Source organism: Tenrec ecaudatus, chromosome 5 (assembly GCF_050624435.1).
Source record: "Tenrec ecaudatus isolate mTenEca1 chromosome 5, mTenEca1.hap1, whole genome shotgun sequence".
Classification (NCBI taxonomy): Eukaryota; Metazoa; Chordata; class Mammalia; order Afrosoricida; family Tenrecidae; genus Tenrec; species Tenrec ecaudatus.
Genome location: NC_134534.1, coordinates 139,073,344 through 139,086,079, shown reverse-complemented (window position 1 = coordinate 139,086,079; position 12,736 = coordinate 139,073,344). Strand labels below are relative to the sequence as shown.

The following is a 12,736-nucleotide window of genomic DNA, read 5'->3' as shown; positions in this document are numbered from 1 at the left end:
AATGAGGTAAACAGAGAAATGTGGAGACCTGATTAAGGATTGCCTGCGTGTGTTTGACTCCTTCACACCGTTTGACACTGAGTTCGTGACCCTTTTGCTAGCTTTAGCTATTCCAGCCCCTCCGACGCGCGCTGTGACCCCGCGGTGGACTGCGTGGGGCACACACGTGGAGAGCCTTGTGCGCGCAGTGGGTATCGGGTCCACACCTGGGCCGCATTTTCTTGACTGCGGACGGTTCCCAGCTGGCCAGGCAGCTTACTGAGTGGTAGCTCCCCATTCATGTTTTTTGACAGCTGAGCGGCCGCTAGTGAGCTAGCTGCACGGAAAGGGGCCCCGGCCTCCTCTTCCCTGCCCCGCCCCCTGCGCCCGGGGCGGGAGCGCCCGACGGGGATGACACTCAGGGTTGCCCCGGCAGGCCAGCCTGCCTCTCCATCGGTGGCTGCGTTTCCGACTTCGCCCTGGCTCCACTCCGGGGGCTTGACGTGCAAACTTCGCCGGAGCGAGCGGAGAGGGAGGGACCGGCGTGGGGGAGGAGGCGGCGGCGGGAGGCGCCTCCGCTTAAGGGAGCCGGCCGGGCGCCGCCGCTCGGACGGACGCACGAACGGAAGGAAGGAGTGGGGTCTCCGGGCCCGGAACGGGGATGCGAGCGGCCTCAGGGTGGGCTTCCTGGGGGAAAGGGGCACGTGTCGGGCCTCGCCGCCACGGTCTTCCGCGGTGGGACGTGGGCCCACGGCGCGAGCAGCTCTGGACTTGGGCTTCCGCGCCCCGGGCCAGGACCCCGGCCGGAGGCAGGCAAGGAAGCCCACGCGGCGGTGGCGGGCCGCCGGCGCCGAGTCCCTGGCCCGAGGGGCCGCCGGAGTCGAAACCGAAAGCTAGCCGGCGCCGTGGACTTAGCGCCCCGGGCGGGGGGTGGCCCTGGAGTAGGCGGGCGGGGGCGGGGACGCCGGGCGGCCGGGGGGCGCTGTCATCGCGCCCCACCCGGCCCGCGGGCCGCGCACGCCGCCGGAACTCCCCGGCGCCTCCTTAAAAGCGGCCCCCGCGCGACTCTTTTCCCCCTTTTTTGTTACATTGTAGGAGCGGAAAGAATGTCGGAGCGGGCCGCGGATGACGTCAGGGGGGAGCTGCGCCGAGCGGTGGTGGCGGCGGGCGGAGCAGCGGCCGCGGCCGCCCGGCAGCAGCAGCCGCCGCCGCAGCCTCCGCAGCTTCAACGGCAGCCGCCGCCGCCAAGGCGCCTACGCCCGGAGGACGGCGGCCCCGGCACCTCTTCCACCTCCGCTGCGGCTACCGCAATGGCGACCGTCGGGGAATGCAGGCCCCTGCCTAGTCCTGAGACGATGCTGGGACAGTCGTGGAATCTGTGGGTCGAAGCTTCCAAACTTCCTGGGAAGGACGGTGAGTGTCCACACCCTCCTCTCCCCACCCCGCCCCCCACGCTGCCCACCCCTCCTTACCTCCCTTCTTTCCCATCCCTCCCCTTTCCAGTCCTTCCTTGTCTGCTCCCTCCAGGGTCAGAGATGGTATCCCAGGTTGGGGAAAGGTGAGGCGCTCACACCTACCCAGTGCGTGCATGAGCGTGGGTCATACTCTAGCCACTGACCTGCCTCTACCTTCCTCATGTGTGTGTGTATCTCCTAGGGACGGAATTGGATGAAAGTTTTAAGGAGTTTGGGAAGAACCGTGAAGTCATGGGACTCTGTCGGGAAGGTGAGTCCAGCTCCTCTGATGGAGGTCTGCAAATCCTGGGGGAAAGTTTCCTTGCCAACCAGGGTCCACCTCACCTACTACTTCCCTCATGCTGAAGATGCTACCCAAGAAAGAAAGGGGGGCAAGCAAGACACTGAGTGTAGGAAAATCTGGTTTACAGGAAGTTCTTGTAATGAGGTGTCCACCAGGATGCTTTGGGGGTGGGGGCTGGGAGCTGCTGTCCCGGTGCAGCATGAGTGGCCAGTGGTCCAGTAATGAGCAGGCTTGCAGGACAGCTGATAGCCTACCTTTAGTCCCCATGAGCACTAGGACCCGGCAGCAAGTTTCTCACTTCAAGTCAGACCCTCATGGAAAACCACAAGTAGAGGGAAGAATTCTGTAAATGCTTAGATATATTGGAAAGGAAATCCGGCCACCTGAAATTTTCAGCTGCCAATCAAAAGGAATTTTCAACTTCTCTACCTGTGCTGTCTTATTTCTCTAAGATTTAAGTAAGAGGCGATCCCCAGGTTACTAACATCCAACTGAAGTGCAACCCTAGTAATTATTGACAAAAACCTCTCAAAGCCTGTTATATTAAAATTTTGAGGTATCTACAATCATTGGTATTAAAAAGAACACCACTTTGTAACATGCATCAAAACTATTATGACGATGGTATGTTAAAGGTGTTTTGGTGTATCTGGAAGTGTTTCTTTAACTTTTATTTTAACATACAGAAAGAAGGTGCACTGTACGAAGACAGACATTTGGCTCCCGTTAGATAGGAATTGTACAAACTGCTCTGACTTCTGTACACAATTGACTTAAGGAATGGGAACAGTTCTTAAGGAGGTAGATGGAGCCTGTGCAAAGTGTAGGGTGCTACAAAATGATGCTTCGATGAAAAGGGTAGTTGATTGGTTTTTGTGTGTCAGTTGCCAAGATAAAGAAAAGGCCAGGGTTATAGGGAGGAACATGCCTTTATTACCTGTACCCACCAACTGTCATTGAGTCGCTGTTCACTCATAGCGGTTCGATCAGACAAATGTGTTTCAAAGACAAATCTTTACAGAAGTAGGCAACCTCATGTTTCTCCCATGGCGTAGTTAGTGGGTTTGAATCACTGGCATAAAGTGGTTAAGCAGCTCAAGGTGTATAACCCACAGCAGCTGCCTATTATTTGCTTGTTTTTAAGGAAACTGCCTTGTGAAAGGATACGCTAGGGAAATATGCGTAGCTTGGGGTGTAACTCCAAATGAAGGAGCAGGTACCTGGGCACTATCAGACTCTGCCTTAAGACTCCCTTTTTCTTTGAATTAGCAGTTTTTCTGACCTAGTGCCAGCTCCAGACCTGGATACACTGGTTAGAAAAGACATCAAGTCCCACCCACCTATTTAACTAGAGGCTTAGATTCAAGTTTTTTCAAGTGGCCTTAAGTCAAGTTTGATAGCCCAAATACTGAATTTGTTTTCCCTGTTGCAGTTTTATTCTTTCTCATTTGTATCCATTCATTTTGTCAGAATTATTGCCCAGGTCTCCAGAATGGGAAGAGCTTTGGCTGTTGGAATATTTTTCAAGTCCACCATCTGCCAATTGTGACTCTTATCTTCACTATTCTTGTGTTCAGGGTCTGCCTTTTCTACATAGTCATAGTCTTTGTTCTTTCAATTGGCCACTTGTTGGCCTCTTGGTGTGGAGAAAGAGGAGGATTTCTACTCCCATAAAAAGTTACTTACAGTATTGGAAACCTACTGGGACAGTCCTGCCCTGTCCTTTAGGTTCACTGAAAGTCGGAATCAACTCACTGACAGTGAGTTTGGTTTCTGGTTTTGGACTCTTGGAACTGTGAAGAGTATTGGCGTTGGTAACTCTAAGGGACCTTCTGACAGGGCTACAATATAGAGCAAATTGCTAGATTTTGACATTGGACGGACACACCTATGCTTATCATATATGTACAGTGAGTTTGGTTTTTGGTTGTGTGTTTATTCATAAAGAATCTAATGCTCTAGAGGGGCTGCAAGTTTTCACAGACTGTACGGTGCTTGCTTGTATGCATGAGAACACTGTAGGTGGTTTTGACAATGAGGATTGCTATTTGAAAAGTAAAGAAAAGAGGGAGAGCATAGGACTTGCTGGCGATGTTGCAATAGGAAAAATCAGTTGTTGGTCCGGTTTTAGTGTTGAATTGGCAGACCGCCTGGGCTTAAAAAATTAAAATCACTAGGTGGTAACTCTTACAGGAAGCAGTTGGAGTAGAGATTTAGAGGATGTGACCCACACTTGTTCTTAGTGTTCATTCTCTGGGTGTGTATACATTTCTCACAAAGGGTTCAGAAATCTGCACAATCAGGGTGCTGGTTATTGGTAACTCCTCTATAGAGGATGAGTGAGTATATTACTGTTTCACAGGGCAACTTAGTCTGCAGTGAAACCCTACCAAATGTAGCGGCTTAGATCCAGTTCTTATTTTCTGCTGAGACTTTTACTCAGCAGGTTTTCTGTAGAGACACAAGACTTTTCCTACTACGTTAGGTGCAGTAGGCCATAGGTCTGGTTGCTGTGGTTCTAACAACTTCCTAGTTTTTAATAGAAATACTCTTTTGCTGCTTTTCTCTAAGCCGCAGAGGTTCTCAACTTGTTGATCAAGACCCCTTTGGGGTTTGAACAACCCTTTCACAGGGGTCACCTGATTGCTAACCGTAGCAAAATGACAGTTATAAAGTAGCCATGAAAATAATTTTATAGTTGGGGGCTCACTACAACACGAGGAACTGTACTAAAGGATCACGGCATTAGGAAGGTTGAGAACCACTGATTTTGGGACAGTGATTGCTACCACTCTGGCTGGAGTTCACACGTGCCTGTTTTAAGTAGAGACTGAAGTTTTAAATTCAGTCTGTTGGTGACTTTGTGGATTTGGGGGCAGTTTAAGAATCTGCTTTAGCCATTCACGCAATGGATCTCTGCACTCCTAACGGTGCTTAAGAGATGAAAATACATTTTAATATTGTAAAAAGTGCTAGTTAAACTCCCAGTGTCTTAAGTGTTTTGGAAACCTTGTACAGAATATCAAACAAGATACAGATACACCTATCCCTAGGTGGTGTATCTGGTTATTGCACTTAGCTACTAACTGAAGGCTTGGGAATTTGAGACTACCTGAAGGTGCCTCAGAAGAAGGGCTTGGCAATCTACTTTTGGAAAATTAGCCATTGAAAATCCTGAGGAAGCATAGTTCAACTCTGATGCTTCTGGCACTGCCATGAGTCAGTCGACCTCCTAGCTGTGTGTATATGTATGAGCGGTATGTAAGATAGCTCAGTCGAAAGCCAGTCAGGGGGCAGTATAGTACCGATGAAACATACAACTTTCCTCTAATATCATGACTACATTTCTACCTTACAAATCCGGCCAGACCAGAGCATATACACAGGTACAGATAAGGGAATCCAGGACAGATAAACCCCTCAGTACCAGTAATGGGAGTAGCAATAGCAGGAGGGGAAGGAGAAGGTGGGGGGAGGAAAGGGGAACCGATTACAATGATCTACATATAACCCCACCCCAGGGTGGCTGGACAACAGAAAAGTGGGTAAAGGGACATATCAGTCAGTGTAAGACATGAAAAAAATAAAAACTTATAAATTATTAAGGGTTCATGAGGGAGGGAGGGAGGGAGGGTAAAAATGAGCTGATATCAAGGTCTCAAGTAGAAAGAAAATGTTTTGAAAGTGATGATGGCAACAAATATATAAATGTGCTTGAGGATGAATGGATGTATGGATTGTGATAAGAGCTGTACAAGCCCCCAATCAAATGTTGACTGTTGTAGACTTGATCCCCTCACTTGGGATCTACATGGGCTCAAAGTTCTACTGTGGGGTCTTTGAGTGGGCTTTAAAACAAAAACAACGCAAGCCCCCTGTTGGCAAGCCCTCTGACTCAGAGCGGCCCGGCAGCACCAGTGGCACTGCCCACAGAGTTTCTGAGGCTGTAAGCACTGAGGAAAGCACACTGCCTCACCTTTCTCTGGCAGCGTGACTGGTGCGTTCAAATGTTCCAACTTTTCGGTTGGCAGCCAAGCACCTCAACACCCACTGTACTTCCAGGACTTGCTTGAATGGGCTTTCCGAACTAAGCTCACTGCCACCAAGTCAGTTCTGATTCATCGCAACCCTATAGGACACAGCAAAACCGACCTGTTTGTTTTATAAGACTTCTACATCTTTTATTGGGAGCTTGTACAACTCTTATCACAATCCATACATCTATCCATTGTATCAAGTACATTTGTACATTTGTTGCCATCATCGTTTTCAAGACATGTTCTTTATTCTTGGGCCCTCTGTATCAGCTCCTCATTTACCCCCCTCTCTTCCACACCTCCCTCCCTCCCTTCCTCATGAACCCTTGAAAATGTATAAATTATTATTTTTTCATGTCTAAGTCTCTCATCACCCATTTTTCTGTTGTCTGTCAACTTTTAAATCTTTATAGGAGGAGACAGCCTCTTCTTTCTCTCAATGATTCCTGGATTTGAACCACTGACCTTGTAGTTAGCAATTCAATGCATAGCCCACTATGCCATCAGGAATGGTCTTAGGTGGTCCTAAACCAGACCAGTTGCCATGGAGTAGGTTAAGTAATGTTTGGTTAGTTTGTAATGTAATTTATAATGTTTGTAATGATTCTCCGTGTATTAGACTGGAATTGTAGCCCATATTTCCAGTGGCTGTTTTTTCTCTCTCCATTTGTAGCTTCTTTTGTCCAGTTCTCTATTGGGAAAAGACTGGAACTATTAATTTAAATAGAAGTGAGGATCCCCTGTAGTTTAGCTAATGTAGAAATGTCATCCACTGTCTTTTGGCTGTATTCCTGTATTTTCTTCTATTGGAATTGTGGGTGGTGTAAACAGTTCACTTGCCAGACACTTCAGTTTTTGAAACTCTATAAAGCACCACCCTACTCGGGCATGCATGGGCCACCATAAGTCAAGATTGACTCCATCTTTCTGTCAGCACAGGGTGGCAAATTTGTAAAGAGGTTCAGTACTATGTCAGAGGCCTGCTTAATTTTTGTCTCTCAATTCTCAGTTTCTTATAGCCTTGTTTGTTTTCTAATGTAATTTTGTAGCACAGTTGATTTTGGTATAAGACGTAATTTATTTTGCCTTTTTCTTTGTAATGACAATATTTAGAACACAATTTCTTTTTTCCCCACCAAAGGTGATTTGCGAAATGTGGATTAACAATTATTTGTAAATTGAATTAGTTGATATAAATAACTGAATAATGCTTGAGCCAATAAACAGTCTTAGAGAATCAAAACATTGAGTGCCTTAGTTTCTCAGCAAATTAAAAAATATATAAGTTCCTTGTGGGAGTTGATAATATAATTGGAGAAATGACATTTCTTGGGGAAGCTATCCCTAACCTAAGTCTACCTGTTGAACAACATTAAGGGACCCTGTATGGTTTGCTGTTTTTCCAAATACTCTAGTTATTACCACTGAACATTTTCTATTTTGGGATGTTCCACTTCTTGGGCTGAGCTCCATGAAGGACTAGCACATTGTTGGGACATACACAACTCCTGTCATCTATTTATCTTCAGAAAATGTGTGTTGAAAATGCATACATTGGACTATTGGGAAGATTGAATTGACCAACTTAAGAGTTAATGGTCTGTGTAACTAATTTTCCATTGTATTTTGACCCGTAAGAAAAATGGTACCTATCCTGTGAGTGTGCGCTTCATGGACCCGAGGGAGGCCAGAGGCGGTCTTACTTGCTGCACTAGCCCTGTCTTGAATTTAACAGCCCATTGCGCTTTTCAGACTGGGTGAAGATGGGCACCACTTCTGTTTTCTCTGATAGTTAGACAAGGGAGCAGTTTGGGAATCCGGGGAGATGATGTTAGGTGTCAAGAATTTTGTTCCAACTCAGAGATCCTATGTACAACGGAACAAAATACCACCCAGTCCTGGGCCATCCCCACAGTTGTTATACTTGAGCCCATTGTTGCAGCCACTGTGTCCATCCATCTTGTTGATGGCCTTTCTCATCCTCGATGCCTCTCTGTCAAGCATAATGTTCTCCAGGGACAGGTCTCGCCTGACAGCATGTCCAAAGTACACGAGACAAGTTTTGCCATCCTTGCTTCTAAGGAGCATTCTGGCTGAATTTCTTCCAAGATAGATTTGTTTGTTCTTTTGGCAGTCCATGGTAATTTCAGCATTCTTGACCACCATAGTTCAAGTGCACTTACCCTTTTTCAGGCTTCCTTATTCAATGTACAACTTTCACATGCTTATGAGGTGATTGAAAATACCAGGGCTTGGGTCAGGCTCACCTTAATGTTCAAAGTAGCATACCTGTTTTTCAACACTTTAATAAGGTCGTGTGCAGCTGTTTCCAGGGCGATGGGTGCACTTGAATGAACTGAACGAGAATGTAGTCTGAGACAGGATGGAAAAGGAATTGGGTGGCCTCTACCGGCAGCTAGGTCAAGAGAAAAACGAGAGAGGTGGACAGCCTCAGCCAGCAGACTGAGGTAACCTAACAGTGCCACTTCCTGGGTGGTTGGTTGAACTGTTGGTAGGTAGTTAACTGAAAACAAACAGGTATTGGTATCAAGTGCTTTTTAGCGACACTACATGGTAGACCTGAAAGCCTACCTCTGCAGTGGGGAACATTACCTTTTTTTTCTTATGGACAGTTTCTTATGGATTGAGTCAACCTCTACAGAACAAATTGGTTTTCCACTCAACAATTTAGACACATTTTGTGTCATGCCATTGATTGCAGTTTCCACAATGTAGCATCACCTGCCCTGCTTCCTGTTTTCAGTCCTCTTCCCTCCCCAGCCCTCTGAACTTTGTCCTCTGGTAAGTGTTGCCCTCTTAATCTCAAATGGCTGATTGTTCTAAGGTGTTCATGTGACCAAGTGTCATTGTTCCCCTTAGAGACCTGCCTATTACTTGACAGAAAATTGGTTTGTTTAGTTCCAGACCTGGCCATAGCTACAAACATCTTCTCAGGGCAGGGATTCCTTTCTTGAACTGACCAGCAAGCTTTGTCATTTTTTTTTTTTAATTTTGACTTTTGTTTCACATTTCTCTCCCACACTATCTAGGACCTTACAGTGTGATCCGCAGCCACCTATTAGTTTTTGTGGTCTCAGGTTGTAGAGAGTGATTTTGCTGTGCTGGAGAAAATATTTTTATTTATTTTTTTTATTTTAACAATTTATTGGGGCTCATACAATTCTTTTCACAGTTCATACATATACATACATCAATTGTATAAAGCACATCTGTACAGTCTTTGCCCTAATCATATTTTTCTCTTTTCTTCTTTTACATTTTATTAGGGACTCATACAACTCTTACCACAATCCATACATATACATACATCAATTGTATAAAGCACATCTGTACAGTCTTTGCCCTAATCATTTTTTTCTCTTTTCTTCTTTTACATTTTATTAGGGACTCATACAACTCTTACCACAATCCATACATATACATACATCAATTGTATAAAGCACATCCATACATTCCCTGCCCCAATCATTCTCAAGGCATTTGCTCTCCACTTAAGCCCCTTGCATCAGGTCCTCTTTTTTTCCCCCTCCCTCCCCATTCCCCCCTCCCTCATGTGCCCTTGGTAATTTATACATCGTTATTTTGTCATATCTTTCCCTATCCGGAGTCTCCCTTCCCCCCTTCTCTGCTGTCCCTCTCCCAGGGAAGAGGTCACATGTGGATCCTTGTAATCAGTTCCCCCTTTCCAGCCCACTCACCCTCCACTCTCCCAGCATCGTCCCTCACACCCTTGGTCCTGAAGGTATCATCCACCCTGGATTCCCTGTACCTCCAGCCCTCATATGTACCAGTGTACAGCCTCTGTCCTATCCAGGCCTGCAAGGTAGAATTCGGATCATGGTAGTTGGGGGGAGGAAGCATCCAGGATCTGGGGGAAAGCTGTGTTCTTCATCGATACTACCTCACACCCTAATTAACCCATCTCCTCTCCTAAACCCCTCTATGAGGGGATCTCCATTGGCCGACACTTGGGCCTTGGGTCTCCACTCTGCACTTCCCCCTTCATTTAATATGATATATATATATACATATATATACACACATATACACATACATACACACACTTATATCTTTTTTTTTTTTTTTTGCATGATGCCTTATACCTTGTCCCTTGGGCACCTCGTGATCGCACTGGCCGGTGTGCTTCTTCCATGTGGGCTTATTTGCTTCTGAGCTAGATGGCCGCTTGTTCACCTTCAAGCCTTTAAGACCCGAGAAAATATTTTAACGAGCTTCCGTAAATCCATTTTCCATTCTCAAAAAGTGATAAAAGTATGGCCCAATCTTAATTCATCTTTACCCCACTACTCACAAGTGTTAGATATCATGTCACTGCGTTTTTATTTTTTGAAATACTTGCAGGAACTTAAACTTCTTTCCTACAAAATAGAGCCCTTAGGTGTATTTCTTGGGAGGTGAACTATGCTGTCTCTTCTGACCTGTGGGTGTGTAAGGTTTCTGGCAGGTGGCCACATTTGCAGTTGGCTTATATCTCAAGTAGAGATCTATACTTGGCCTTGGATAGAAACCAGCAAGACCCAAGTTATAGTGTGCATCAGAATCACCTGGAGGACTTGTCAACCAAGAATGGACATTTAAGGAGTTCTTAGGGACTGGGTTATAGATTGTCCGGGCTACCGAGACCGTGGTAGCCCCTTTGCTCATAGCTCGTGTGTATGACTCCCTACCAGGACGTTCGGCACAAAGCCATAGGTGAAGTAGTGCCTGGTGTCCCTGCTAGACCTTTTAATAGGGATTCTTTGTTCCTGTGGCCCCTAGATTTTCTAAGCAAACTACATATATGTTCTATGCAAACTACAGGCCATGGGCCAAGTCCTGCCTGCAGCCTCACTCACTAAGAATGGTTTTTATATTGTTAAATAATTGGAGTAAAAGCACATAAAATTTTGCAGTACATGTGAAAATTGCATGAAATTCAAATGTCAGAATCCATAGATAAATTTTGATTGGCACACAGTTCTGCCCATTTATTTTTTTAGTGTGTGTTGCTGCTTTCTGGATACAGCGGACAACAAAGTTGAGCAGGTATTACGAAGATCGTATAACCTTCAAAGCTTAAAATATCTGCCAATCCATGTTTTAAGGAGTTTCTTAGCTAGTGGAAGAAAACCTATTCTGTAGATTGTGATTTGAACTGTTTTGTTTGTTTGATCTAACTCTTTTTAAGGGAGGACAATATTTAAAATAGTGGGGTGGGGGGAGCAGAGTGGGAGGAGAAAATGAGCTGATACCAAGGGCTTTTAAGTAGAAAGCAAATGTTTTGAGAATGATGAGGGCAACAAATGTACAAATGTGCTTGACACAATGGATGGATGTATGGATTGTGATAAGAGTTGTACAAGCCCCCAATAAAATGATTTTAAAAGATATTTAAAATAGTAAGATCCAGTATTTTTAAATTAAAGTTTGGTGTTGAAGAAATGAATTGAGATAAAAGAAAATCCACAGTTACACAGTTCCGTACTGATGTACTTTTACCATTCTTTTTTCTCGGCCATATACCTGTTGAAGGGCAGTATCAAGAGTGTTTCTGAGCTTCCAGGGCTCTTGGGCTGTAAGGGTGGTGCCTGGGTTTTAGTAAGTCCTTGGAGACAGGCTATCTGATTTTGTTTCTTTCACATTACTGACCTTGAGCTGCCTTAGTGTAGCAGAAGTCCTGGTGGAGGACTTGGGAATTATTAAGAAGGATTCTCCTGGAAGCATATCTGCATTATCATTCGAGAAGGGAGCAATCTGTGTTCTTGGATCCCACATCTTGAAGAATTTTAAAATTACAACACTTGGCACAATGCACCCTGAATTCTGACGTCTTCAAGGCTTCATAGTAGTGGAAACCAGGCCATTGGTACCGCCATAGAATGGACTTCCCACTCTGGACCACACTTAGAAGTTTTCAGTTGTTTGTGTAAATGTAATGTCAGGTGAGCATCACTATGGACTATGATCTGCATATTTGTTATTATGTAGTCTCGGATATTCTACTCTTGGTGTCCGAATCTCACAAGGCTCATACATGTAGGAAGATAGCTCTAGTTCAGCAGCAAGTTTACTGTGTGTCAGTGTATGTTTTATTGGTTATAATCTGTACCAGCAATATTAGCAGTGCTGCCATTATGCCCATTTTATACATGAAGAAACAGATCTAGAGTAGTAAGGTAACTTGCAGTGCTACAAAGTATTTCAGAGAGATTTGCCTGGAGTGGTTACACTTTGGCCTGCTACCCAGAAAGTCAATAGATACTCCATAGGAGAAAGACTTTATATTCTCATAAAGAGTTAACAGTTTCAGAAATAAGGGACCGTTCTCTGACTTACAGGATCTCTGAGTCAGATTTGGCTTGGGAGTAGTTAGTAACCCTACAACACATGGACTTAACCAGTCTGCTATGTTCCAAAGTGTTGGTCCATGTTTCATGAGTGGGCAGGCCTCCTAGATTCCTGATGGTATCTCGGCTGACATAATCTTGGGGTGGGGCAGGGCAAAGTTCTTAAAATCAGAATATCAGATTATTCAGAAGAGGTGCCTTGCAATAGTCAGTCTGTATACTGTAAGTAGCGAGTGGTTCTCTTAGAACAGCTTTTTTTTGGAAGGGTAGGGGGGCGGGGACGGTGTTATAGTAGAATTAATTGACTTTTAAAAGATTACATGAAAGCTAAGGTTCTAGCAGTTAGCAAACATGATCAGCTGGAATTTGTGCCTTTCAAAAAAAAAAACTTAAAAGGGAGAAGTAAAATTTCACTCTTTAAATAGCATTTTAATATAAGATTGTTTTAAATCTCAATAGATATTCAAAGTTTATGGCAGTATTTCTAATAAATGTGCCCCTCTGACCATTAATGTATTTTTTGATTGAAGTTCTGGAGAGAAAAAGAAGCCTGCTAGTAGACCTAACAGGTGGAGTTACTATACTTTAGAGAGA

General features: G+C 45.1%; 1 protein-coding gene across 3 annotated transcripts in view; it reads left to right on the top strand.

The window, feature by feature from the left end:
- ATXN7 (ataxin 7) overlaps positions 1–12,736 on the top strand; it is a 161,275-nt gene that overhangs the window by 59,032 nt on the left and 89,507 nt on the right. For 2 of the 3 annotated variants that reach the window (XM_075549943.1, XM_075549941.1), the window contains exons 3-4: positions 1,075–1,392; positions 1,636–1,704. In XM_075549943.1, coding sequence (XP_075406058.1) covers positions 1,086–1,392; positions 1,636–1,704 — 376 coding nt within the window. In that variant the 5' untranslated portion in view covers positions 1,075–1,085. Of the gene's footprint in view, positions 1–510; positions 658–1,074; positions 1,393–1,635; positions 1,705–12,736 lie in introns of those variants that run through there. The other variant, XM_075549942.1, reaches the window with a different exon arrangement.